Here is a 27,473-nt window from a genome sequence, read left to right as displayed (position 1 = left end):
TCAAAGGGATAAGAATGGAAAAATTCTGAGCGACATTTTGAAAATCTGATTGGTTGAACAAATGTAAGATGGAATTGGCCCAGTATCTTCTCTTTTTGGGGAAATACTTAATTTAGCAAGCCAGGAAAAGTGAAAAAAAAAAAAAAAAAGAGGTTAGTAGCAGGCATGTGAATTCAGCACAGAGGACAAAGGGCTAAGGAGAGTGTCATTAAAATGTTTCCCTTCAAGGTTGAAGAAGCCAGAGAGACATAACAGAAGATGAGCAGCACCAGGTGTAATGGCACACTCCTACAATCCTGGCAACTGGGAGGTGAGGGAGGAGGATCAGAACTTCAGGGCTAGCCTCAGTGCTGGGGCTGGTCTGCTGCTGATTACTGGACCTCTGTGTAAACCTGCCTAAGTCACTATACCTGATTGGCTAATTAAACAACCTATGCCAGGGCAGGGCAGAATAGGGTAGGCTTGGCTAAGGTTCCCGGGCTTTGGGCTTTGGAGGAGGATTAAGGTGGACGGCATTGGGCGGAGGCTAGGAGATGGATGGTGAGGATATTGAGATAGCCAGCGTAGGTAGGAATATCTGCCTGGCACAAGGTTAATAAGGCCGTTATAAAATCTCACAGGTGTCTGTGACTTATTATTTGAGATAGCGGGTTAAATAGTACCACCATGATAATCTTAGCGCTAATAATAAATATAATTTAGCCAAACACTTTTATTTATTTATTTATTTTTAACTATACCACCTCAGCTACACAGGGAGTTGGAGGCCAGCCTGCACTACATGAGACTCTGGCTCAAAAGAAAACAGTGGAAAATAAAATAACCAAATAAAGCTCATTGTCCTGCAAGTAGTCTAAAACTCATTGAGTCCAAAAAAAAAAAAAAAAGAAAAGAAAAGCAAACAACTAAACTCTATGAAAGTAGAAATGGGACAAGGTGTGAAGAGGAAAAGGAAGAATAGAGCAGGAGGGGGACACAGAGGGTTATGGGGCTGAACGAATAATATGCATTATATACATTACATAAATATGTCATCATGAAAGCTATTATATATAATTAGTATATGTCAATAAAAAATTAAAAAAGGGGTTGATCAGTGTTTGGGGAAGAAATCAAGTGATATGGGTTTGTCTTCCAAAGATTTAGTCCATATGTTACTTATTAAAGGCGGTAAAACGTTTAGGAGGCAACGGTATGTTTGCTGAAGACACCAGGCACTTCAGACACAGGGTCCAGAGGCCCCTGACCTGGAACTGACCTGAATCCCTCCTCCCTGAGGACCAGCTTTCTTGGTGCTAGAAGGTACCGGGCAAGTTTTCAAAGGAGGGGAGGGGGGAAACAACAGTCCACCCAACTATGACACCAATGAATCACAATAATGACCAACATGGCATGATGACCTCAAGGGTACCTTATGGTGGCACATATTCCTTGTCAGTAACCAACAACTCTTCAGCTGGACTAAGACTTGCTCAAAAGGAAGGACATCATGCCTGGGACTAGTGAAGTTATGGATGTAGGAGAAAAACCTACAACCACCACTTCATTAAATTAGCATAATTACATTCTAAATATTTGACCTTATACCCACAGATGAGAATAGTCCTAACCCCTCATCAAGGAAACTCCTCTCTGCAACAGTGACCTTTACAGGAAACCACAACCAAACAAAATGCAGAGTTGTGAAGTCGGGCTCCAACTGATACGTCTACAACTCAACTCCTGTACCTAAGGCTCAGGGATCACTGCAGAAGGGGTATCAGAAAGCTTGTAAGAGCAAGAGGAACAGGGAGTTTGCTGTGAGATTCTATCTCCAATAAACGTCAAAAAGTCTCACCAACATGCCTGCCTAAGCATGAGGTGAACAAAGATGACACCAATCGCAGATTATGAGGCCTCAGTCCTGTACAAAAAAAAGGCAACTACGGAACGCTGAGAGCAGCATAAACAGTCCCCCCAGGGACGAGCACACCAACTGACTAGTCAATACCCAGTGGTCACCCTGAAAACAGAAACACACAAGTCACATTACACAGACTGAGCAAGTTTTATTTAGAAATATATAAACACAAATATGCTCACACGTGTAAGTAATAACAACTAAAAAAAAGGCCATAAATTTGAAAGAACAGAAGTGTGTGGGGAAGGCTTAGAGAAAGGGAAGTGATATAAGTATATCATCTCAAAATACTTAAAAATGTTCTTACTTATTTTTGTACGACTGTACAGGGAGTGGCGCATGCATACTAGGGCATGCCTGTAGAAGTCAGAGGGCCACTTTGTGGGTTGGTTTTCACCTCTAGTGATCCCACTCACATCAAAGGTTTGCACCACAAGCATGTTTTGCTGTGCAAGAAGCCCTTCACTAACTGTGGAGCCTGGATCTTAGACTGCTGAATTATAAAACTCTAAGAATTATATATGATATGTACTATATAATTACAAAAATTATAAGAAACAAGCCTATTTAAAAATTACTCAGTTTTGGCCAGGCATGGTGGCACATGCCTTTAGTCCTAGCATTTGGGAGGCAGAGGCAGAAGGATCTCTGTGATCTATACAACCAGCCTCAGGGAAGTTAGAAAAATATACAGACCATGTCTCAAAAAAAAAAACAAAACAAGCAAACAAACAAAAAGACTAATTTTGACATATTGTCATGGCAGAAGATGAACTACCAGAACTGGGATGTTGTCAGACTGGAAAGCAGGGAAAAGGAAAGTGAGACGGGCTTTATGAACTCGGCATTTAGAAGGGTTACTGGGAGAGGAGATGCATTTTGACATTGTAGAAGATCATGAAGTATAATAAATTTGATGTATTTCCTGGAATCAAATTGAAAGGAAATTTATCCTTGATGCTCAATTAAAGAATGTGGGAACATGAGGGGCGTGGGAGTGGACATCTTTCATCCCAGCACTGGGGAGGCAGAGGCAGGTGGACCTCTGTGAATTTAAGGCCAGCCTGGTCTTCACAGTGAGCCCAGGAGGGCTATCCCACAGAGAAACCCTTTACTAGGGGTTGTGCACAGGGCCTCCTCCACGTGCCATACAAACACTCTATCGTAACCTCACTCAAGGCATTTTTCAATTGACACAGAATCTCATTAAATGGCCCAGGATGGCTTCAAATTTGTGATCCTGTCACCTTAGTCAATTGGATCAAGCATGCACCACCACCTGTATATAAAAAAACTGTTTTTGAAAAAAAGTTCTTACTAGGTAGCCCAAACTGGCTTGAAACTCACTATGTAGCCAAGGCTATCCTTGAACTGAAATCATCCTGCCTCAGCCATGGGCTACCACCCCCACTTGATATTAACTTTTGGTGGTTCTTATTTCATTATAATACATGTATAAAAGGAGAGGCCAGATAACCTGAGGTGGAGAGCTTTTGTCTGATCCTTCTTGCCACTGCCTTCTGGTCAGGTCTTGGCCTTTTCTTTTTCTGTAAAAATACAATTATTTATGTTATTGTATTATTTTGTCAATTGTGAGAATGTATGTGAATCTTGAAAAATTAACTGGAAATATATATTTTTGGAGTGTCCTTGATAAAGTTAATGCTACCATATTTTTGAGGTTTTTTTTTTTTTTTTTTAGCTCTCCATTAATTTTATCTACAAAAGACATAATTATTTGGTTGAAAGAACAGATCTTTTAAAGAGGAAATACTCATTTTCTGGGGCTCATTACATCTGCATGAGATCCTTATCTTTTATTTGTATGTGTTTGGGTGTTCTGCCTGCCTGTATGTCTGTGCATGTGTGTGCACCTGGCATGCACAAAGGCTGAAGGGGTGCTGGACACCGGGAACCGGAGTTACAGGTGGTGATGAGCCACCGTGTGGATGCTGGGAACCGAACCTGGATCCTCCGGAAGAGCAGCCAGTGCCCTTGGCTGCTGAGCCATCTCTCTAGCCCTTTGGTTATCATCTTAAATGGATATAACGTTGTCCTTCTCCTAAGTGCTGAGATTGTATGCATTACCACCACACTCAGCAATGTTTATTTTTTTGGTTTTTTTTTTTTATGAGAAAAGTTATTCCAGCTTATAAACTTAATAATGACCTGCCATGGGTCAGAAATGTACATAGACATATTAGGAGACATCTGCAGTAGTCTGAGGGTGTGGCCTTGAATCCGTAGCAGGGTTTCTGGCCTGTAGCAGATGCTTCACACATGGGAGCTATTGTGCAGGCTGCTATCGCTATGAGCACTACACTCAAGACACAATCGAGGCCAGGGCTACAGCGTGTGTAAGGGCAGAGGAGCTATAAGTGTCGAGTAGCTGTGCTGCTTTGTCCGAGCTGGCTAGAATCAAATTGTTGTTTATAATGTAACCATGGATTACAGAGGCAATGGCTAGAGGGCACAACGGCTACATACATTTCCAGTGACTCATTCCCAACGCTGAGAAACAGGGACACACCCCAAGTACACACCCCTTTCCTAGTCGGTACTTGAAAAAAACGTGCAGGCATCCTTTCCCCCTTGGTTCATAGGTAGTCCTTTCAACTTAAATTATAACAAGCCCCCACCCCACACACTTAGACAAACTTTCCCTTTTCCTATCATGTTGAGGCTCCAAGGAACTGAGGAAGCTCATTCTTCCTGTTATAATATGGTCCAGCGGAAGCTGGATTCTTAAGAAGTTGCTCTTACTCCATGTCCAGAATTCAGTCTATTACAGCCTATAGATTTTAAAGAATGTTTTATTAATTAGATAGAAACATCATTTTTATGTTGTTGTTTTAACTCGTTATTTGTTTCCTGTGTGTGTGAAGGTCAGAGGGCAATTTGCTGGAACTGGTTCTGGGTCTAGAACTCAGGTCCCAAGGCTCAGCAGCAGGTGCTCTTATAGCGCAAGCTGCACTGCTGGTCCCAAGCTATTTATTTATCTTTCTGATTCTGAACTTGATCCTTCAACACTTTCACAATGATTTTTCTGTTGATCCTGTCATGGACCCATTTCACACAGACTCAACCACAGGCCTTGCTAACCTATTTTTCTTTTACACAGTCTTCTATGGACTTTAGGTCTCACAGCACCAACCTGGGCACACAGATTTTGATGTTTTCTTGACTTTTTGGTGTATGAAGGCAAACCGTTCTACTACCAGGGGTTAATTGGCCTGTTTTCGTTAGACACTGCATTCCGGAAGGCCTAGCTCTGGATGTAAAATGATAATAGACACTGAGGATCTCCAAAAGACCCACCCAGGAATAGGAAAAAGAGACTCAGATTAAGAGATACAGGTGAAATAGTTTCTGTCCTGCTTACTGGCTAGTAAAAGGAAACTTATTAAATACGGGCCTTTCAATTGTCCTGTCTCCCAAATGGGGAAGACTGAGCTAGAAGGAAGACAGCTAGAAGGCTTGTTAAGTGTTCTCGGGGCTGGCATTGGACAGTTGGCTGGGGTTTAAAATGAACATGTCGCACCGTCTATTACTGTTCTCATTTTCCCAAGGACAAAGAACTGGCCACTGGCAGCGAGAGTGGGGACCCATCAGAGAGGCCTCTCGGGAGGGTCACGCTGGCAGTCCGGTCCCTCTTCCGGCGGCAGCAGACAAATTACATAGGGCCCACGGGTTCGAAGGGCCTGCCGAGGAAGAAGGCAGGGCGGCGGGAGCCGAAGGGCCCCTCTGGGGCAGGCGTGGCGGCAGGGCGCGGCGGCAGGGCGCTGTCCTGGGGCAGTTCAACGGCAGGCGCGTCCCCACCCACGCAGCCCAGAGCAGACTCCCGGCCGGCGGCCGCGTCACGTGACCGGGCGGGGCGGGGCAAGGGCGGGCCGCCCGGCCCCGCGCGCATGCGCGCCGCCCGGAGCGCTGAAATTCAAATTTGAACGGCCCCACTAGCCCACAGACCCCGGCGCCGAGGGCCGAGCCGACGGGGCGTGAGCGAGCCCGCACCCGGCCTTGCAGCCTTCTCCCCCCGGGGACCTGCGCCGAGCCCGCACTCACTTCTCTCCTGTTCCTGGGCTTCGACAACCGGACCCCCCGTCGCGCAGCACACACGCGAGGCCTGGGGCGATGGACCCGTTTACCGAGGTGAGGGACTCTGTGGGAGCTGCGAACCATGACCCCTGCGGACCCTCCGCGGACCCCCGGCCCGCTCTAGCTGTCAGCCTGCGGCCCACCGGCGGCCAGCGCGGCGCGTGCGCACGGCGAGCGTGCAGCCCGGGCGGGAGCCGCGGGGTCGCCGGGGCCCCGGCCTCGCTGCCCCGGCTGTTTCGGGGGGTCTGGGCCAGGCGGGCCGGGCAGGGCCCCCAAACCTCCACGCCAGCCCCGAGCTCGCGGGGCGGCTCGCCTCCTCCACTCCGCCCAGGGCGGGCGCCTGCCCGGTGTGAGCTCGCTGGCTGGGCCCCAGCCCTCCGCTTCCTCCGGGACAGCGCGGCTTGGGGCCGGGGTGGGACGGGCCCTGGCCAAAAGCTGCAGTAGTTGGCGGGGTGGAGTCTGCCCGGTGACTCCTGCGGGCCGGGAATCCCAAGGGAAGCGGTCAAGGGTCGGCCCGGCCCAGAGGAGCTGCGCACTTAAGAATCCTGAGATGAAGTCATCCAAGTGCCAATGAGCCAGGTGCTTTAGCCTCCAGTTCTGCGGACGTCCCTGCTCTGCTGACTTTGGACGGCTCGCACGCAGGGTTGACACTTGGTTGAAAGGAAACTGTGCTTAACCACCTCAGTACGAACCCAAATTAATAGCCTATGATGTAAGGTTGGTGAACCGTCCAGTGTTTATGGAGAGTATCGTGTCAACAATACCTCCCTTGTCTCTTCCTCGGAGATAGGGTCGAGATTGCGTTGTTAATTCTAATATTTACCTCCAGTTTTAATGTAATGTTACAGCTGTGCACGGACACTCAAGAATTTCCTGTTGCCGTTTGCCCACTTTTCTATTTCAGGACAGTTCCTGTTTTTTTTTTTTTTTCTTTAAGCTCTTGCTCAAATGTCAAGACTGTGTTGTTAGTTTTGCAAAGTAGGCGTACAGTGTCTCTGTACTGCATTGAAAAATGTCATAGAAGATACAATAATTTATTCCTGGAGGTGTAGCTAACAATTCTGTAAGGTGATCCCCGGATAATAGTTAAGGGTGTCAACAGCTAAAAGTTTCAACACGAAACTTTGTGTTGAAGTTGTGCCACCCCCACGCCCCTTTTGAAGTTCTCAGTGATCTTGAGGGAAACACAACTGCCGACTTTGACATTTCCAGTAGAGGTCTGGAGACATGGCTCAGCCGTTAGGAGTAGTGGCCTCTCTTCCAGAGGGCCCAGGTTCAGTTCCCAGCACTCATTCCTCACTGAGGTGTAACTGCGCTTTCAGGGGATCCAAAGCCTTCTTCTGGCCTCCAGGACCACACATGTGTTACCCAGACATATTTGAAGGCTAAACACCCAGACACATAAAAATCAGTGAATTGGAAAAAAAAAAATTCGAGGACATACTTTGTAGCAGCTATAGAGAGCAGAGATGATTATTCACCAAATATCTGTCCACTTAACATTAAATTAAAAAAATATTTTTATGTGAGCAAGGCTGTGGTGGCACATGCCTTTAATCCTAGCACTGAGGAGGCAGAGGCCTGAGGATCATTGACTTCAAGGCCTGTTACTCCAACTGCAACTAATATATATATTCATTTTTGAGACAAAGTTTAAATATTTATATACGTGTGTCTGTTTGCCTATGAGTTTGAATTTTTTATTGAAAACATTCCTAAAACTTCCATGTCAGTAAAATCGCCACAGTTCTAGGTAATACTGATTTTAAAATATTTTGTTACTAAAAATAAAATTACTTTGAATAGTGCTCTATGTTCTCCTTAGTAACTGACAAGAACAAAATACTTTGGAAATTTGGTTGAAATTTGTACTTTCATTTAAAAATGGCCTTTTAAATTGAGTGCAAAACTCAGCTGAAAAGCTTCTCTTTTGGGTCCTTTTAGAATCTGTTTGGAAATGTGCATGCCTTAATGTGTGGTTTATATTATAAAAAGCTAGGTCTGTTGGAGTTGGAGTAACAGCTTTGAAATCTTTTCCTTAATTGGTAATGATGACACCGAGTGAGTTCCAGCTAAAGGTGCTCAAGCGATAGCGTTCATAACATTTTTGTACTGTGAAATAAATTCCCGAATCAGGTTTTTTTCTAAAAAGGACTGAATGAATGTCAGTATAAAATAATTTTTTCAGTAAGGGTCTTACTCAAAACCACGCAACACAGAAAATTATTTGAGAGGTTTTTTTTTTTCTTTTTTATTATCCCGGGGTGGTTCATAACCAATGCCGTCATAAAACAAAACAGAAATTAACTCTTTTCATTAATGTCAGGACTCTTTAGTAACTCCTGCTCAAATGCTACAGTCCTGGTAAGTATTCTTTCCTTTATTCCCCGTGCTTCGGTTCATTCTCGCTTTACCTGCCTTTCTGCTTTATTAACTAATACTTGCAGTTTGTAGGACGATCTCTAGAGCTTCACCACAAAAATCGCTGCTCAGTACTCATTTCGCCTGCACTTACCTGCTGAGTGTGTCTCTTTCCAGAACATGGACTGTTCCTTCCTGTTCCCAGATACTGTCTCCAACATCAAACATATTCAAAAGCATCTTGTTGAATTACATATCAGGTAGAAGTTTAATTTTGGTATCAGGGCTTAAACATAGGACCTCCTGAAGACTGAGCAGTAGCCGAGTCCCAGCACACCTTAAATCCCAGGATTTAGGAGGAAGAAACAGGAGGATCTGTGAGTTCCAGGACAGCCAGCGAAACTGTCACAGAAAAAGATCAGATCTCAGGTATCCTATGCTGGTCTCCAACATTCTGTAGCTTGCTGTGGCTGAGGCTGGCCTTGAAGTCCTGGTCCACAAGTCTCCATCTTCAAGGATTATAGGTATACAATACCACACCCCACTGAAGGGGTGATTAAAAAATTAACATAGCATACTAAATGGGTTTCACTACAGCTTTTTTTGGCTTGGTTTTGTTTTTCTAGGCAGGCATTCTCTGTGTAGCCTTGGCTGTCCTGGACCCTAGTCGATGCTGCCCACTGCCCACTGCCTCTGCCTCCCAGGGTGCTGGGGTTACAGGTGTGCTTTCATTACAGCATTTTCATACAGATATGTCATTTTACTTTGTTTTAACTAATTCCTCTCTCCCACTGCTTTCCTTTTTACATCCTCCAGCCATCTCACCGACTGGTTCCTGAAGCTGCGATTTTTTTTTCCTTGGAGGAAAAATTTTAAATTCATGATGCAATAGAATGAAGGTGTACTTAAAATACCAAGCACTTACATTTATGTAATGTAGACAGATTATTTCTTTAATAAAAACTCTTTGGCACTTACTAGCTTTATTTTGTTAATTAGAGTATTTAAATTTTTATTTTATTTGTACATCTGTGAGTTCTGAATCCATTGCAAACAATAGAGCATTTGTGTGTGTGTTTGAATGTCAAAACCACATTCCTCTGGTGTGAACCGTTGCTCCTGGCCAATGGAGCTGTGCTGACTCACGTGCTTGATGAAGAGAAGGAATGTTGGGTGTGTCCATCCATGGATATGATCAGGGTACTTTGTTTTCTCAGAGTGATACATTTTATCATGAGGGAGATTATCAAACCCTTATGAATTTGTAGACCAGTCTGATCACTTTTGAATTGGTTGGAGGAGACTTCTTTAGGGGATGAAGGTCTTGCACTTGTAAAATATTTTAAATGCACACAGCATTTTTATTGTCCCTTCTTCCAATGAACCTTAAGTTAGAAGTTTCTAAGTGCAGAAACTTGTGCCTAACTAAACTTGTGAGTTTAGTTCCCGGTCTGTGTTGTCTGAAGCAGTCTTGTGTCCAAGACTAAGCTTGACCTAGCCTTGTATCCCATGCTGGCTTTCCACTCAGGTCAAATGTAGCTGAGTCCTCAAGTCTGTATGAATCACTGCTCTCTATATACAGGTAAATGATTATCTGTGTTCTTCTTTAATAGTATACATTCGAGGGAGAATAAATTGTTTTTATAACACATTGATTCAAATAGGAATGTCTATTGAGTCACAGTGAGAAAAAAAGAGTGTTCATGATTTTATCCAGTGGCTAAGATTTGAATTTACAACTATTTTATGATATTTTTGTATTTATTTAATAAACACAAGAATATTTAGCATTTTTCTCCTTGGGAAGTGTGTTATGAAAGACTAGTTATTTTTTCCTGCTTGTCACAACTTTAGATCTGAGTATATTAGTTGGAAGCTGTAACCGGTTATTGTAAATTTAGGGTCTTAAGCTGGCATTGTGTCGCACACCTTCAATCCCAGGCAGGTTAGAGGCCAGCCTAGTCTACATGATGAATTCCAGGAAATCCAGGGCTACACAGAGAGACCCTGTCTTCAAAGACAAACAAATGAAAAAGTAGTGATGTAAAGACTTAATGTTTTCAGTTCTGTAGGTCGTAGACTTGAAAAGGGTTTATCAAGTCACAAAGAGTGGGTAAGACTTCATTCTTTCTGTGAAGCCCTAGGAGAAAGTCTGTTTCCTAGGTTTTCCTAGCTTCTAGATCCTTTTTGCATGCCGTGGCTTCTGGCACCTTTGACCATTTTCAGAGCTTCAGTTGTCATCATCTTTCTTGACTGATCTGTCTTCCTGCCTTTTTCCCGCTGGTATCTAAGAACCATTGGGATTTTCTTGGGTCCACTCAGATGACACAGGGTAATGTTTACATGCCAAGATTCCTAATCACATCACCAAAATTGTAGGTCAAAGATACAGAGCACAAGCATTTTTGAGGGACCATTTTGTTGTTTTGTTTTTCGAGACAGGGTTTCTCTGTGTAGCCCTGGCTGTCCTGGAACTCACTCTGTAGACCAGGTTGGCCTCACACTTACAGAGATCCACCTGCCTCTGCCTCCCCACGTGCTGGGATCACAGGCGCAGCCACTGCACCAGGTTTGAGGAATCATTTTTCTGCCTAGCATACTGACTGGAACAATTACTTTCTGTTAAATTTTTTTTTTTTAATGGAGGAGTCTGGGGAGGGGTATTCGTGAAGAAGGGGAAGTGGGACTGGGAGGGGAGGAGGGAGGGGCTTATGGGGGGATACAAAGTGAATAAAGTGTAATTAACAAAAATAAAATAAAATAAAAAAATCACCAAAAATAAAAAAAATGATTAAAAAAAGATGCAGTTAGATGCATGTATGCATATTTACATGCAAACACAAAATTACATTTCCCTACTTCTTAGTATGGCTGGTAGTGCACGTCTATCAGGCACAGACGTGAATCCATGTGAATCTCAGAAAACAGTCTTCGTCCATGTGGGTTCCGGGGATTAAATTCTAGTGTGACTCTTTGCAGCATATGCTCTAGCCTACTGAGCAGGCTCCCCACACTCTCCCCGTTCCTCCGCTTTGTTTTTCAGTGAGCGGAAGCTGGTGTTGGGCTCAGCTGGGCTGGCCGTCTATTGGTTTTGGGTCTGGTCATGTAGTTCTTAGTGTTATGACAGATTATCTGGAGCTGAGTGCCGTAATGCTGGCTGGGGTTGTTTCTCCAGCATGTCAGACCTGGGCTTGTCACGTGATGTGCCAGTCCAAGAAAGAGTGCGGAAACCGCGAGACTTTTTGGGACCTAGCACTGAAAATCATATAGCATATTATTTCAGCCATATTTTATTTCAGACAAGTGAAAGCGAATCATAAGTCCAGGCAGCCAGCCAGATTCAGGTGGTGACACAGATTAGCTTTGTATGTGTTTTCATGGCTGTGTGTACAAGCATGTATGCGTGTGCACTGGAGGCAAGGGGTTGATGTCACACATCTTCCTTAGTCTTTCTCCACCTTAGGGTTTGAGTCGGGACTTTCCACCCAACGTGACTCACTGGCCAGTGACTTTCAGGAATGCCCCTGTTCCTATCCTCCCTAGGGGTTCTTGATTTTTGCCACCATGCTTGGCTTTATCAGGGTCCTGGGGGTCTGACCAAGCTCTCACCTTAGTCCCTGATTACACCTTTTGATTGGAACAGCAAGCACACAGCATTTATAATCTTACATAAGTGATTTATATGCTGCTTGTTAGTATTTCTATTGATTGTAGTAATTTTGATGCTCAGGTGCTTGTTCATTTGGTAAATCTTGGTTCAATTACTTGGGATTTTACCTTTGAAATGTGTTTGACTATTATCCCACGTAACAGTTGTTGATTTTAGAAAGCATCCGGGGTTTTCTGAACCTTTGACTAACCTTGTGTTTTAATCTGATACTCTGTAGAAGTTGCTAGAACGAACCCGTGCCAGACGAGAGAATCTCCAGAGAAAAATGGCGGAGAGGCCTGTGGCGGCAGCAAGGTCAGCGCAGGCGAAGCGAGGCAGAGAGCCACTTTCAGAAGCGAGTAATCAGCAGCCGCTACCTGGGGGCGAAGGTAAAAGATGCAGGGAAAAGTAAAACTGGAATGGATTCTGGAGTACATAAGCCCCATTACGTACATAAGCTTCATCATGTATGAAGAAAAACTGGACTTTGGGAGACAAATGCAGTAGCCTCTTGGGCAAGAGCAGCCTTCTGTTATAGTTCAAGGTTGTTACATCAGGCCTCAAATCTACTAGAAGCCAGGCAGAGAAAATTGGTTAGATGGCCAGGGAAACTGACTTCCTATGAAATTCACATTCTTTTAAAACATTTTAAGCTTTTTTTTTTGAGATTTATTTTTCTTTATTTTATGTGTATGGGTGTTTTACCTCATGCAAGTCTGGGCAGCACATGCGTAGAGTGTTTATGGAGGCTGAAAGAGAACATTGAATCCCCTGGAACTGGAGTTGTATACAGCTGGCCATGTGTGTTCTAGGTCCTGTGGAAGAGCACAGTGCTCTTATCTGTTGAGCCATCTTTCCAGTGGGCACCTCCTACTTTTTTCTTTGTTTAAAAGAATAGATTGTATGTTTGGGCAAGTGTTGTATGGTGCATGTGTGTAGGTCATAGGACAACTCTATATGGAATTGGTTTTCTATTTTCATTTCCATGTGAGTTCTGGGGCTCAAGCTCAGGTTTCCAGGAATGTGCAATAAGCATGTTTACTCACTGACCCATCTGAGTGACCTTTCATTCTTATTTAAATTATTAACTTTCTGAGCTGGGGAGATGGGTCAGTGGATAAAGTTCTGATGCACAGGTGTAAGGGCTGGAGTTTGGATTCCAAGCTCCCATGTAAATTCTGGGCCTTGGCAAGGACACAGGAAGACACAGGGCCACAACAAGCTGAGATCTAGGCTAGTGGAACTGATGAGCTCTGGGTTCGCGAGAGACCCTGCTTCAGTGTATAAGATGACGGGGTGGAGTGCATAGAGGACACCCACGTCAACCTCTGACTTCATTTGCGCATGCGCCATCTGTGCCCTCACACAGGAGAGCATGCATGCACACATACACACTCTCACTTCAGGAGACACACTGAGACTCATTGGTGGGTAGAAGTGAATGCCTTACTTTGAATGGTGCCCTTAGCACTTGCTCTATCGATGTTCATTGACATTTACATCACGAGAGCTGATTCCATTTGGTTTGGCTGAGACAGCTCCGTTGTCTTCAGAGCCTGCTTCTCTCCCAAGCCTCACATAAGGCACTCTTCTGCTCTGTTTCAGTTATTGTCCATGAAAGGTGGTTTCAAAAACAAAACAAAAACCAGTCTATAAAACCTGTTTTCTACAACTTAATTTCTCTAGGCTTGACTTTTCTTCCTTAAAATGAGGTGATTGAATTCCGAGATCTTTAAAATTTTTTGAGTACTTGGTTATTCTTGTGTGTGTGCTGTTTATTTCCTGTTGTCTTAAAATTCCATAAAATCTTCTACATCTTGAACATATTTAAATTTATTTTCATTGAAGTTTTAAACAGAAAAATGATGTTTGCCTAAAAAAAATTTTTCCTGTCATATTTCAAAGTTAGTGGAAGAAAGAGTTTTGTATTTTTCTTGTAATAAAAGTAGCTAAAGTATTAGAGAAACTTGAAACCTTATTTTTAAGTACCCACCTCTAGTTTCTCAGGCTGTAAAAACTGCAGAGGTATCACCGTGGGCTTTTGTTGTTCTTTTTGATATAGAGAAATCTTGTACAAAACCATCACCATCAAAAAAACGTTGTTCTGGCAAAACTGAAGTGGAGGCTTCGGACCTAGAAAATAAAGAACCTGTTGAATCAACTGCTGCAAAGCCGTGTTCTCCAAAGCCTGCCCCCCGTCAGGTGCAGCCCCCAGCACCCCGTCAGGTGCAGCCCCCAGCACCCCATCAGGTGCAGCCCCCAGCTCCAGCTGCCGGCAGTGATTCCTCGGCGGCCCCAGCCTCGCTGCCCAGCATGGGCAGAGGGCTGAACTCAAGATCAGAAGCATCCGCTGCCTCAGTTAAAACCCGCATGCAAAAACTTGCAGAGCAGCGCCGCCATTGGGATAGCGACATAGCAGGTATAAATGATGTGGGTGGGGTGGTCCCTGATTTTCTTTTGGTAAGATTCTTCGTGGAGCTGAATGTGGTAAAATATGTCTGCAATCCCAGCATCTGGGATGCTGATACAGGAGGATTATAAGTTTAAGGCCTGCCTGGAGTAGCATGCAAGATAAGTGCTTTTGCTTGAAGATGATTAAATACTAGGAGTATATCCATAAAAGCAATGAATGAGCTGAGCGCAGTGGCTCATGCCTGTAATCCCAGCACTCTGGGGGACAGAGGCAGGTGCATCTCTGTGAGTTTAAGGCAACCTGGTTTACAAAGTAAGTCCAGTACAGCCAAGGCTACATAGAGAAACTCTGTCTTGAAAAACAAACAAACAATAAACAATGAATGAGAATGATTCATTCTTATTCAAGAAGATGATGTTCTTTAACTAGTACAGAAACTTCACCTAATAACTGAATTATTTCCTGTTTGCAGTGAAAAAGCACTGAGCCTCAGCTCTATACTGGGGAAATCCTATTTCATATGTTCATTTATCAAGTAAAGACACTATGGTGTGTAGTGCTGTTTAGTAGGGCAAGATGCCAAGACAAAATACTCCCCACCCCAGTACATTGAACTGGAAACCGTCTTCTGTTACAGTTCTGGACACAGGAAGATGACCACGCCATATGCAAGCAATTTTGTGGTTATGTACCAGGGTTGTTTTACCACAACTAAATTTATTGATCTTCTAACTTGTTTGGTAAAAACCTTGAAATGGCTTCCTGAAATACCCATATCATATTTAAAAAGGAACCCAAGTGCAGAGGAAATGTAGATAGGGAAACTTTTGGATTAGCATTTCAAAAGTATGGGGAACCCAAGCTGTGCTTTAGTCTCTATATTATAATTTAACTTGGATGCATAACAAGAACTAAATGAAGCAATCTGAGTAATCTGATAGACTGCATTGTGTATTAGTTTTGCCTACATGTAAGTATGCATATCACATGTATTGCTGGCGTTGTTGGAGCCCAGGAGGGTGTCAGATCCTCTGGGACTAGAGTTAAGGACTGTTGCAAGCTGCCGTGTGGGTGCTGGGTACCGAACCCTGGTTTTCTGGGAGAGTAACAAGTATTTTCCACCGTGAGCCATCGCTGCAGCCCCTACACTTGTTTAGTATGTATGTTTGCATGTGTGTGTGTCTGCTTGAGTGTACATGTGTGCAGCTGCACATCTGTGCCTGTGTGGAGCAGAGAAGAGGGCACTGCATCCCTCGGAGCCAGAGCTGGAGCCTCAGGGGTTTTCAGGGTGCCCAGCTTGTTATGTGGTGCTGGGATCTGAAAGGCAGTCCTTGTGATTGCACAGGAAGTACTTTTAAGCACTGAGCCATTGCTCCTCATTCCTCTGCATTTTAACTGAAGTTTTGATTAGTATTAGACAGCAGGAAGTTTGAGATTTCCTCCTCTCCCTTTTTTATTTTTAATTATTTATTTTAAAGGTATCATTTTTAAGTCTCTGTGTGTACGCGCGCCTGTGCCTGTGCATGTTTCTGGCATTCGTGTGACAGCCAGACGACAACTTGCAGAGTTCACTTCTCTCCTACCACCCTGTGGGTCAGCTGAATGGGACTCAGATTGTCAGGCTTGATAGCACATATCTAGTGCTGTGACCTTGTAATAAAGTTCCTCATGTTGTGGTGATCCCCACCATAAAATTATTTTGTTGCTACTTCATAACTGTAATTTTGTTACTGTTAGGAATTGAAAATATTTGCTATGCAGATGGTCTTCGTGACCCCTGTGAAAAGGTCATTTGACCCCAAAAGGGTTGTGACTCATAGACTGAAAACTGCTGATCTATACTCACTGAACCATTTTATCAGCATCTTATTTTTATTTTTAACTAAAGTGAACTTATTTCAGTATATATTTATGTGCTGAAAAGAGTTTATAAGGAGGAAGAATCTTTTGGAGCAAGATTCCTGAGGTTTTAGAGGGGTGAAATTAAAATTTCAGGCTGGGGTAGAAGCGTGGGCAGAAGGAGGGCAAGGAGGGAGGTCTCTTCTCTTGACTGTCTAAACAGAGTATGATCTGCCCCAAACCTTGGTTTCCTTGTGTGCATGCTTTTTGAACATACAGGCATAGATCCTTCATTGGGTATCACTATCTGAGATTTATTTCCAAATGAAGAAACTACAGAAAAATAGTTGTTTAACCCATCATATCCAGATAGGCATTAATAAATAACTTTTATTTAAATTAGTTAAAATAGGGTGGGATTTCATAGTTCCCCTAGCCATGTTTCAGTGCTCTAACCACAGGTGGTGAGTGCTTGCTGTATTGGATGTGTAGGTGTAGGGCACCTCTATTATCCACGATATTTATGTTAGGCATCATTGGTCAGCTCCTGAGCTATAACCCCAGCCCTATAATGGCATCTTACAACATCCATAGCCTATCAAAAAAACCGTGTAAGCCAGGTGGTGGTAGTGCGTGTCTTTAATTCCAGCACTTGTAAGGCAGAGGCAGATGGATCTTGAAAAATCAAAAAATAAAATAAAACTGTAAAAAAGTACATGCTAAAGAGTGTTTCAACCAGGTGTGGTGGGGCATGCCTGTAATCCCAGCACTCAGGAGGCAGAGGCAGAGTCAGGCATATCTCTCTAGGACACTCTGGTCTAAAAAGCGAGTTCAGGACAACCAAAGCTACACAGAGAAACCCTGTATGAAAAAAAAAGTTTCAAACTATGAAATTTTGTATGGATTTTGTTTTTTCTAAAAATATTTTCAGATGATGTATCAGAAAGCTCACACTTCTCACCAATGCCATCTAAGGAAAAGGCTACCTCACCTTCCAAGCCACCCCTTTCAAATGCCTCAGCTACCCCAGTTGGGAGAAGGGGCCGTCTGGCTAACCTTGCTGCTACGATTTGCTCCTGGGAAGATGATGTCAGCCACTCATCTGCAAAGCAAAATAGTGTACAAGAGCAGCCTGGTACTGCTTGTTTATCCAAATCTTCCTCTGCAAGCGCAGCATCTGCTAGCATCAATAGTAGCAGTGTTCAGCAGGAAGCTACATGCTGTTCCCAAAGGGACGGCAATGCTGCTGTCAGTAAAGCCCCATCTTCGAGCGCTGACGACGGGTCATCGCTTCAAGCTTCAGTGGCCAGCTCCGTGGTGAGTTAATACCATTTTGGCCTTTTGAAACTTATGTTATAAGTGGTAATAACTATGTCGTCTCCATATGTGGCTCCGTATTGTGTAGCTTTATGTGCACCGTATTTATGTGTTTCATAAAAAGTGACAACGTAAGTTTTGATAATTTATCTAAGGTAATTAACATTTGTGACTGAAATAATATTAATTTTAACATAATTAAATTTTTAAAAAACTCTAGAGTAAGCTGGACATTGTGGTGCATGCCTGAAATCCCAGCACTCAGGGAGGCAGAGGCAGGCGGATTGATCTGAGTTCGAGGCTAACCTAGTCTATAAAGCAAGTCCATGACAGAAACGCTGTCTTAAAAATTAACCCTTAATTATAGTACCTTTATGGAAATCTATAACTATAAGACACTGACTATTTCCAGAGAGATAGTGTAAACCTTTATCTGTGGTTGCGCCAAGGAAGGTGCTCTGACAAGCAGGAAGGTCAGGGTTAGCACTTTCACTGTATAGCCTTTGAAGTGTTTGAAGCTTTTACTCTATGTATGTAGTAATGTCTGTACTATTACCTCAGTTTTTAAAAAAGGAAAAGAATATCAGTGTGTTTCTGAAAACTGCCTGTAAGTGCAGACAGGAGCTTTGGAGTTAGAACTGCTTAAATCCCAGTTCTGAAACAATGAGAAATGTGACTTTGTACAAGTTACTTTAAGGCTTGTCTTTCCATATGTAAAATCAGGGAATGGGGTTCTTAGAAAGATAAGCTAAGTCCTTAGCATAGGATAAGTCCTTAGCATAGGACTGGAGAGATAGCTCAGCAGTTAAGAGCATTGTCTGCTCTCCTGGATGCCCTGAGTTCAATTCCCAGCAACCACATGGTGGCTCATAACCATCTATACTGGGGTCTGATGCCCTCTTCTGACGTGCAGGTGTACATGAAGATAGAGCTCATATATATGTAAAATAAATAAATAAATCTTAAAAAAAATACCATAGTTCCTGACATAGTCTTTTTTTTTTTTATCAGTTACATTTTATTAACTCTGTATCCCAGCCGTGTCCCCATCCCTCATTCCCTCCCAGTCCCTCCCTCCCTCCCTCATCTCCACCGTGCCCCTTTCCAAGTCCACTGATAGGGGGGACCTCCTCCCCATTCGTCTGATCCTGTTTTATCAGGTATCTTCAGGACTGGCTGCAAAGCCCTCCTCTGTGGCCTAACAGGACTGCTCCTCCCTTCGGGGGTGGGGAGACCAAAGAGCCAGTCATTGAGTTCCTGTTAGAAATAGTCCCTGTTCCCCTCACTTTGGGAAACCAATTGGTTACTGAGCTACCACAGGCTACATCTGAGTGGAGGTTCTAGGTTATATCCATACATGGTCCTTGGTTGAATGTCAGTCTCAGAAAAGACCCTGTGCCCAGATATATTTGGTCCTTGTGGAGCTCCTATCCTTTCCCCATCAGACTAACTCCCCTTCTTTCTTATGATTCCCTGTACTCTGCCAAAGGTTTGGTCATGAGTCTTTGCTTTGAAAACACTGCTAGTTAGAGTCTTTCAGATGCGCTCAGTAGACTCCTGTCATACGTTCAATGCACATCCCATCTGTCTTTCTAAATGAGGATTGATCATCTTACCCCATGTCCGCTCAATTGATTATCTTTTTTAGGTGTATAGATTTCATTATGTTTATCATATCTTATAGGTCTATATAAGTGAGTATATCCCATGTTTGTCTTTCTCCTTCTGGGATATTTCACTCAGAATGATCTTTTCTAGATCCCACCATTTGCCTGCAAATTTCATGATTTCCTCCTTTTTGATTGCTGAGTAGTATTCCATTGTATAAAAATACCACAATTTCTGTACCCATTCCACCGTTGATGGACATCTGGGTTGTTTCCAGGTTCTGGCTATTACAAATAGAGCTGCTATAAACATGGTTGAGCAAGTGTCCTTTTTGTGTACTTGAACAAACTTTGGGTATATACCTAGCAGTGGTATAGCTGGGTCTGGAGGAAGCACTATTCCTATTTGTCTTAGAAAGTGCCAGATAGCTTTCCAGAGTGGTTGTACCAGTTTACATTCCCACCAGCAGTGGAGGAGGGTTCCCCTTTCTCCACAACCTCTCCAGCATGTGTTATCGCTTGAGTTTTTCATCTTGGCCATTCTGATGGGTGTAAGGTGATATCTCAGGGTCGTTTTGATTTGCATTTCCCTGATGGCTAATGAGGATGAGCATTTCTTTAAGTGTTTTTCTGCCATTCGATATTCCTCTGTCGAGAATTCTCTGTTTAGCTCTGTTCCCCATTTTTTAATTGGATTACTTGGATTGCTGCTTTTCAGCTTCTTTAGTTCTTTGTATATACTGGATATTAGTCCTCTGTCAGATAAAGGGTTAGTGAAGATTCTTTCCCAATCTGTAGGCAGTCGTTTTGTTTTGATGACGGTATCCTTTGCTTTACAGAAACTTTTCAGTTTCATGAGGTCCCATTTATTGATTGTTGCTCTTAGAGCCTGTGCTGTTGGTGTTCTGTTCAGGTCCTGACATAGTCTTAATAATCATCTTTCAAGTCCATGATACTTAGGGTGATTGAGCATTGAGCATTAATCTGAAAGGCTTCAAACTCTGAATGAAGCCTTGTGCGTGCTCACCTGTGATGGTACAAGTGGAATTTTCCATAAGGAGCTTTGCTTCATGAGTTACATTATTTGTGGTACTGGGAATTGAACCCAAGGCATGCTAGGCAAATACTGTGTCACTGAGCTGTAAGCTCACTCTTATTGCACGAAATTACTTATTTTTTAAAATAATTTATTTATTTTATGTACATTGTTGTTTTGACTTGTATGTCTTCGTGACCCCTGGAACAGAAGTTACAGACAGTTGTGAGCTGCTATGTGGGTGCTAGGAATTGAACCCAGATCCTGGAAGAGCAGCCTGTGCTCTTATCCAATGAGCCATCTCTCCAGCCTCTGAGATTTTTTTTTTTTAATATTTCAACTAATTTTATTTCAGTATCAATGAGACAGCTCATTGAGAAATGTCTGTGGTATGCGGAGCTGGCAACATGACCTTGACCATATAAAGATAGCCAAAATAACCCTCACAAAGTTGTCATCCAGTCTCCACATACCTGTCAGAGCCTCAGAACCCATAATCGCATTACACATACACATACAACATGCTTCTAAGAAATAAATCTCATTGCTGTTACATTATTTAACATCTCTAGATAATTCTCTTAGAAGGCAGTACTTCAAGATAAAGTGCTAAATGCTAACTAATGGGAACATGAAGAAGCTTGGAACTTCAAGTAATGTTTGCATATCCATACCAATCAAAAAACATGGTATGCTTCAAGAATTTGCGTGTCGTCCTTGCACAGGGGCCATGCTAATCTTCTCTGTATTAGAAATACATTAGAAACTGCCTGTTAGGGGAATGGTGGAGATCCAGTCTTCTAATTAGGTAGGTGGAGCACTGCTTTCCAGTCTTTACTCTGACTGGAGTAAGCTGATTTTACCTTGGCTGAGACGATGGGCCATCGGGCTCCCGGGCTGCACCTGTCTTGCCCCACACCAACAGCAGAGAGAGGTGCTATAGAGTACAGCGCTTCCATCATATATACATATAGGTGTACGTTGTGTATATACATAAAGGTTTCTATTTCTTATAGTAATAAGATGATGTTCCATAAAATGCTCTATTTATCTTCTGATAAATTTTAGTATATGTGCTGCCAAAGCATGCACAAGATTAAATTTTTTTAAAGAGAATCCAAAATTGTTTTAAGGCAGTGTCTAAATTGTATGTAAAACGGAATAGAATTTTATGTTTAAACTTGGGTCCTGGGGCTGGAGAGATGGGTCAGAGGTTGCAAACATTGACTGCTCTACCAGAAGTCGTGGGTTCAATTCCCAGTAACCACATGGGGATCTCACAACCATCTATAATGAGATCTGGTGCCCTCTTCTGGCGTGCAGGTGTACATGCAGGCAGAACATTGTGTACATAATAAATAAATAAATCTTTTTTTAAAATTAAAAAGAAAAAAGAAAACTGAGTTCAAAACAAAACGAAACTTGGATCCCATCCCAGTGATACCTCACTGTAAATATTTCCGAAGTCTGAAACACTTCTATACTATACCAAGTACTTTGATTAAGGAATACTCAACTCGTATCTTAATGAACTGATATTAACTTACTTAAAAATACAAGTAAAAATAACAATATAATTTAATAAAATACTAGCCCAATAATTTGAGAATTGTTTTTTTATAAAACTAGGAGTGACCCTATCCCTGATAGCTACTTAGTTATCAATATATTATGAGACTAAATTGCTTGTTAATTTAAATGACAGCATTTAGAAGTTGATATTTTTAAAGCCATTCAACTTAGCATGATATGTTAGAAAGCAAATTAATAATATTTTTGGTAATTTCTGTGTAATGGCTACCAAGGAAATGGAACTTAAATTGTTTTGTGGCATCTATACTATGATGATAATTACTGTTTACCCTTATATGTTGTCATATTTCAGAAAACGACATCTTCCCCTGTGAAATCTGCTACATTTATCACCAGTACTAAAAACTGTGATGTGCAAAATCCTGAGCTACTTCACAAAACTGCTAGTCCTCTGAAAACAGAGGCACTGAAACCAAGTGAGAAGCCAACTTTATCCCAGGCGGTTAAGCCCAAGGAAGCAGCTAACAGAGAAGTCTGTCTGCAGTCCCAACCCAAGGACAAACCTGCAACACCAGGTTCTGTACATGAAACCGTTGAATAGATTCAAGACACTTGTTTTTAACATTTTATTTTATGTTAATTTGTTGTTTTTTGTTTTTAGAGTCGAAGTCTCCTTCATATGTATCTCAATCTATAGTCCACACAGTCGCCAGGAGGCTAGGATTAGGTGTTTATCATCAGGCTACCTATATTTTTCTATGATTTTTGATATATAAAAAGCACATGCAGTTAGAAACTGCCTGTTAGGGGAATGGTGGAGATCCAGTCTCCTAACTAGGTAGGTGGAACACTGCTTTCCAGTCTTTACTCTGACTGGAGTAAGCTGATTTTACCTTGGCTGAGACGATGGGCCATCAGGCTCCTGGGCTGCACCTGTCTGTGCTCCACACCAACAGCAGAGAGAGGTGCTATAGAGTACAGCGCTTCCATCATATTTACATGTGATATGTGAATTTATCTTCTGGTGTGCTCCATATATTATTGACTGAGAAACACAGTACTAAAAAAGTTAGCAAGAATACATGGTGACAGAATTTATTGTGAGCCATGTTTCTTGTGTGTGTGTGTGAGAGAGAGAGAGAGAGTGATGCATACATCAGAGCATATACGCGAGTGTGCCTATATCTACATGTGAAAGCAGGAGGGACTGTTTATCTTCCTCTTTGTCTTGTTCTCTTTGAACTGCAAACTCCATTTGGCCAGACCAGCTAGCCAGTGAGTGCCCGGGGGAGCCATATGTGTTTCCCTTCTAAGGCAAGGGATTCAAGCACATGCAATCACACCTGGTTTTATGCATGAGTCCCAGGGATTCAAACTCAGGTCCTTACACTTGCAAAACAAATGCTCTTACCGACTTCGCCATCTCCCTCCTTGCCCCTCCCCCTTTTAATTTAGTGTATCTCCTTTTTTGAACAGGGTTCCATGTGTCCCAGGCTTCCCCTGAGCTTACTCTGTGGCTAAGGATGACCTTGGGCTTTAGATCTTCCTACCCCCGGTTCCCCAGTGCTGCGATTACAGACATGCCCCACCAATCCCAGTTTTATACAGTGTTTAAACCTAGGGGCGTCATACGCTTCATACATATACTCTGTCCAGTGCTCTAGCCCCAGCCTGTGTTTAACTTCCGGGAAACACAGTCTTTTCTAGAGATTATAGTTCATATGTTAGAAGTGGAGACGAGGAAATAGAAGCCACACTCAGTTTCTAGATGCTCTCAGATGAGGATTGGAAACCGGTTAGAGCTCAGTGGTAGAGCACTTGCCTAGCATGCAAGGCCCTGGGTCCAATCTCTATCACTTCAGGCTGGAGGTGGGGTGAGGACAACAGTGACAACAAAGCCAAAAAATAATGATTACAAGGTCCTTATGGAATCAGACTGGTTCTTTAACATTGTTTTTTAAGATGTATTGATTTTATGCTATGTGTGTGTTGTTTTGCCTGAATATATATGTGTACCACCTATGTGCCTGATGACCAACACAGTCAAAAGAGGGCTTCCGATCCCCGGGAGCTAGAGTTTGGGTGGTTGTGCACCCTCATGTGGGTGCTGTGTATTGAACCCAGGTCCCCTGCAAGAGGAACAAGTGCTCTTAACTGCTGACCCATCCTTTTGCCCAACAAGGCTAGCTCTTTTCTCCTATGTTTCTAAAGACTTAAGATTTAGGTATGAAGCACGCTTTGTATTATTCTTTATTAGTAGGTACAATCAGAATTAGATCACCAGCCCCTCAGAAATACTCAGTGTGGATGTTAGTGTTGAACTCTAGTTCGATACATGACCTGAAGTGGGAATAAATGGCATGTGGAGGCCTCAGACTATGGCCATATATTGAATTCTGCTGTTTGCTTTTTCTTTCCCTCTTCAAATCACACTTATATTTTCCAGTGGCTCCTTTCAGTCTTTAATGCAGAGTAGAAGAGCTGTGAAGACACCAGGTACACCCCAAGTACTTACTGTGTTGTCCATCGAAGGAAAGTGTTGCCAGCCCCTGATATAGCAATCCTATTTTAAATAATACAGCCTTTTGGTGGCTGTGTGTGTATACATGTTTCTCGATATATATATCACATTTGCCCAACTACAAAGTACTTTATGCTGTTTCGTATAGCATTCTTTAAGACTGTATAAAATCAAGACATCCTTTTGATGAGGTGCATATCATATCTCAGAATTTGTAAAAGGGAAAAAATAACTTATGTGCACACATTCATGGAGTTCAGAGGACAGCTGTCTGGAGTTACTTTCTATTGTCTTTTTTTGAGGCAGGGTCTCTTGTTATTTTTCCCCTGTGCTGTTGAGTTTCCAGGAAATTCTGCTTCCTCCTCCCATTTGACCATACAGTATGAGTATGAGTTTGGATTACAGATGTGAGCCACTAAGGCCAGCACTTTTTAGTGGTTCTGGGGATCGGTACAGGTTATCAGGGCTTTGAAGCTCTTTTACATGCTCAGCTGGCTTGCTGGTCTCTTTGTTTTGCTTTGTTTTTAACTAAATCCTGTAAATTTTAGGATGTTGGGGCTAAAGACCCAGTTAAGACCATACTCTTTAGAGGACCTAGGTTCTATTCTCAGTACCATGTTAGTCAGCTCACAGCTGCCTGTAACTCCAGCTCCAAGGGAATGGACACCTGTATTCACAGGCACATCTATACACATAATTAAAATAAATTTTAAGAATTTAGGAAGTGTATTTTATAGACTCTTTGAACAATTTAAACATTTTTTTTGTGAATGGCTGTTCCTAGAAACAAAGCATTTTGTAACTAGTGGATTTAGATTTTTTCCCTTGGAAATGATAATGCCTAGTTATTTTGAATACATTTCAAAACTTTGTTTTCTATAGGAGGAAGAGGAATAAAGCCTTTCCTGGAACGCTTTGGAGAACGTTGTCAAGAACACAGTAAAGAAAGTCCAGCTTATAGAGCATCCCATAGAACCCCTAATATCACTCCAAATACAAAGGCCATACAGGAACGATTATTCAAGCAAAACACATGTTCATCTACTACCCATTTAGCACAGCAGCTCAAACAGGTAAGGTTGTCTGCATTTAATACTTATTAGATGGCCTCGAGGAATAAAGATGAGCCTCTCTCTCTTTTTAGAAGATGCATTTATTTTTATTTTATGTGTGTGGTGTTTTACCTGGAAATATACATATCACATACATGCAGTGCCCACAGAGGCCAGAAGAGGGCATTAGCTCCCCTGGAACTGGAGTTACAGATGGTTGCAAGCTGCTGTTGTATTCTTGGAATTGAACCTAGGTTCTCTGCAAGAGCAGCCAGTGCTCTTACCAACTGAGCCATCCCTCCAGCTCAAAAATGAGTCTTTTTGAATGAGCTAAAGAGAATCCTTTTGGGGACATGTGAGAGTTACAAATCATATCTCACCCTGCAGCCTAGGTCGCCTTGGAACTCGCTAAGCTGCCCAGACTAGCCCTGTGTTCTCAGAAGTCCTTCTCCCTCAGCTTTCCATGTATGGGGATTAGCATGCTTGGCTTTAATAAGCAGCATCTTGATTCTCTGTACCTCTTATTGCAAATTGGACAGTGAAATAATTTATCATTTCACTGTGTTGTGAATCTTTATAACTGCAGACAAGGAGAGTTTTGTTTGTAATCTGTCTTTTGATAAGGCCTCATTGGATCCAAGCTGATCGCAAAAGAGCTACACAGCTGAGGGAGAAGTGGCCCTGCTGCATCTCCTCCCCAGAGCTGGGTTAGAGCCAGGTTAGAGCTGTGAGCTGCCACGTCTGTTTTAGAGATGTCAGTATGTTGGTTTAAGTAAACGACTGCCCTATTTAATGTGTTTAGGAACGCGAAAAAGAACTCTCGTGTCTTCGTGGTCGATTTGACAAGGGAAATTTATGGAGTGCAGAAAAGGATGAAAAGTCAAGAAGCAAACAGCTAGAAACCAAGCAGGTAATGTGGAAACGCAGTGTAAAAGTCACCCATGTAAAGTGCTAGTAGTTTTGAGTTTCTTGGTTTTGAAAAGATGAGGTCTCTCAGTCTAGCCTAGGCTGGCTACAAACCTTACAGAATCCCTTTTGGTTGTCCCAGTTCCTGGGTTATAGGTGTGGGTCACCAAGCCCAGCTTTACAAAATAAATTTTTAACACCTTCCTTTCCTGATGAAACTACTCCTTTCATTCACTGGTCCTCAGGTGTGATACTTTCCCATTTTCATCACTCTACAGCCTTTTTACTGATGACTGACTGTACAGTCATCACTTTCTTCATACTCACCTGAGATGCTGGTTCTAAAATACTTCTTAGAATCTACATTTCTCATTGATGACCATTTAGCTTTTTCTACTGTCCTAGTTTACTTCTCCATTGTGATAGAGCCCTGACTAAAAACAATTTGGGGGAAAGGATTTATTTGAGCTTACATCATGAAGGAAAGTCTGGGCAGAAATTGGAAGCAGGAACTGATGCAGAGAAAATGGAATACTCATGAGTGGCACCAACCACAGCAGGCTAGACACTTGCACATCAGTCATTAATCCAGAACATGCCTCACAGATTTGCCTGTAGGCCAGTCTGATGGAGGGTGTCTCAGTCACTGCTTTACTGCTGTGAAGAAACGCCATGACCAAGGCAACTTACAGAAGGAAGCATTTAATTGGGGGTTTGCTTACATCTGTTCCACAAGACTGCGCTTGGGCTTGAGGGAGCTTTTGAAACCTCAAAGCTACCACCGGTGACACACCTCCACCAAAGGCCATACTCTTTTCCTTCCTCAACACCAGCTAGGGACAGGCTTTTAACTATATGAGCCATCCTCATTCAAACCACCATGGAACTGTTTTCTTAGTGTCCTTTGAGTAAATGACAATTCAACAGAATCTTCATGTCACAACTGTCTCCAGATTGTTTAGGGAAGGCCTGAGAAAAATGACAGGGGAAATTGTTTTGTATGGCTTTTACTTTAGTTGGTTTGTATAAAACTGAACTCTACTGTGAATTTTCATTCCTTCTTGCTTTCCTAATCTTTTAAAGATTTACCAAGTTGAAATCTTACACACTGGAAATTATTAACACTGGCCTGGACCCTTTTAATATACATTATTTCCTTTATCCTCAAGAAACACATAGAATGTTATTTAATAATATAATAATAATCTATAGCTAAGATTTATTCTGGGAGATAGAATTATCTC

The 27,473-nt window shown here is 42.5% G+C and overlaps 1 protein-coding gene and 1 non-coding gene across 4 annotated transcripts in view; one reads left to right on the top strand and one right to left on the bottom strand.

Annotated features, from left to right (window-relative positions):
* The first annotated feature begins 5,843 nt into the window (after positions 1-5,843).
* The window catches only part of Anln (anillin, actin binding protein), a 58,842-nt gene continuing 37,212 nt past the window's right edge, over positions 5,844-27,473 (top strand). For 2 of the 3 annotated variants that reach the window (XM_021627446.2, XM_021627443.2), the window contains exons 1-7: positions 5,844-6,049; positions 12,244-12,394; positions 14,068-14,424; positions 17,189-17,574; positions 22,103-22,325; positions 25,154-25,344; positions 26,126-26,233. In XM_021627446.2, coding sequence (XP_021483121.1) covers positions 6,032-6,049; positions 12,244-12,394; positions 14,068-14,424; positions 17,189-17,574; positions 22,103-22,325; positions 25,154-25,344; positions 26,126-26,233 — 1,434 coding nt within the window. In that variant the 5' untranslated portion in view covers positions 5,844-6,031. The remainder of the gene's footprint in view (positions 6,050-12,243; positions 12,395-14,067; positions 14,425-17,188; positions 17,575-22,102; positions 22,326-25,153; positions 25,345-26,125; positions 26,234-27,473) is intronic. The other variant, XM_021627445.2, reaches the window with a different exon arrangement.
* Positions 20,898-21,000, bottom strand: LOC132651135 (U6 spliceosomal RNA). The gene has a single exon (XR_009588998.1). It is a non-coding gene; the product is annotated as a U6 spliceosomal RNA (small nuclear RNA).

The sequence above is a fragment of the Meriones unguiculatus genome, chromosome 1 (genome assembly GCF_030254825.1).
Source record: "Meriones unguiculatus strain TT.TT164.6M chromosome 1, Bangor_MerUng_6.1, whole genome shotgun sequence".
NCBI classification, from domain to species: domain Eukaryota; kingdom Metazoa; phylum Chordata; class Mammalia; order Rodentia; family Muridae; genus Meriones; species Meriones unguiculatus.
The sequence above is the reverse complement of the archived record's forward strand: the minus strand, read 5'-3'. Positions and strand labels throughout refer to the sequence as shown.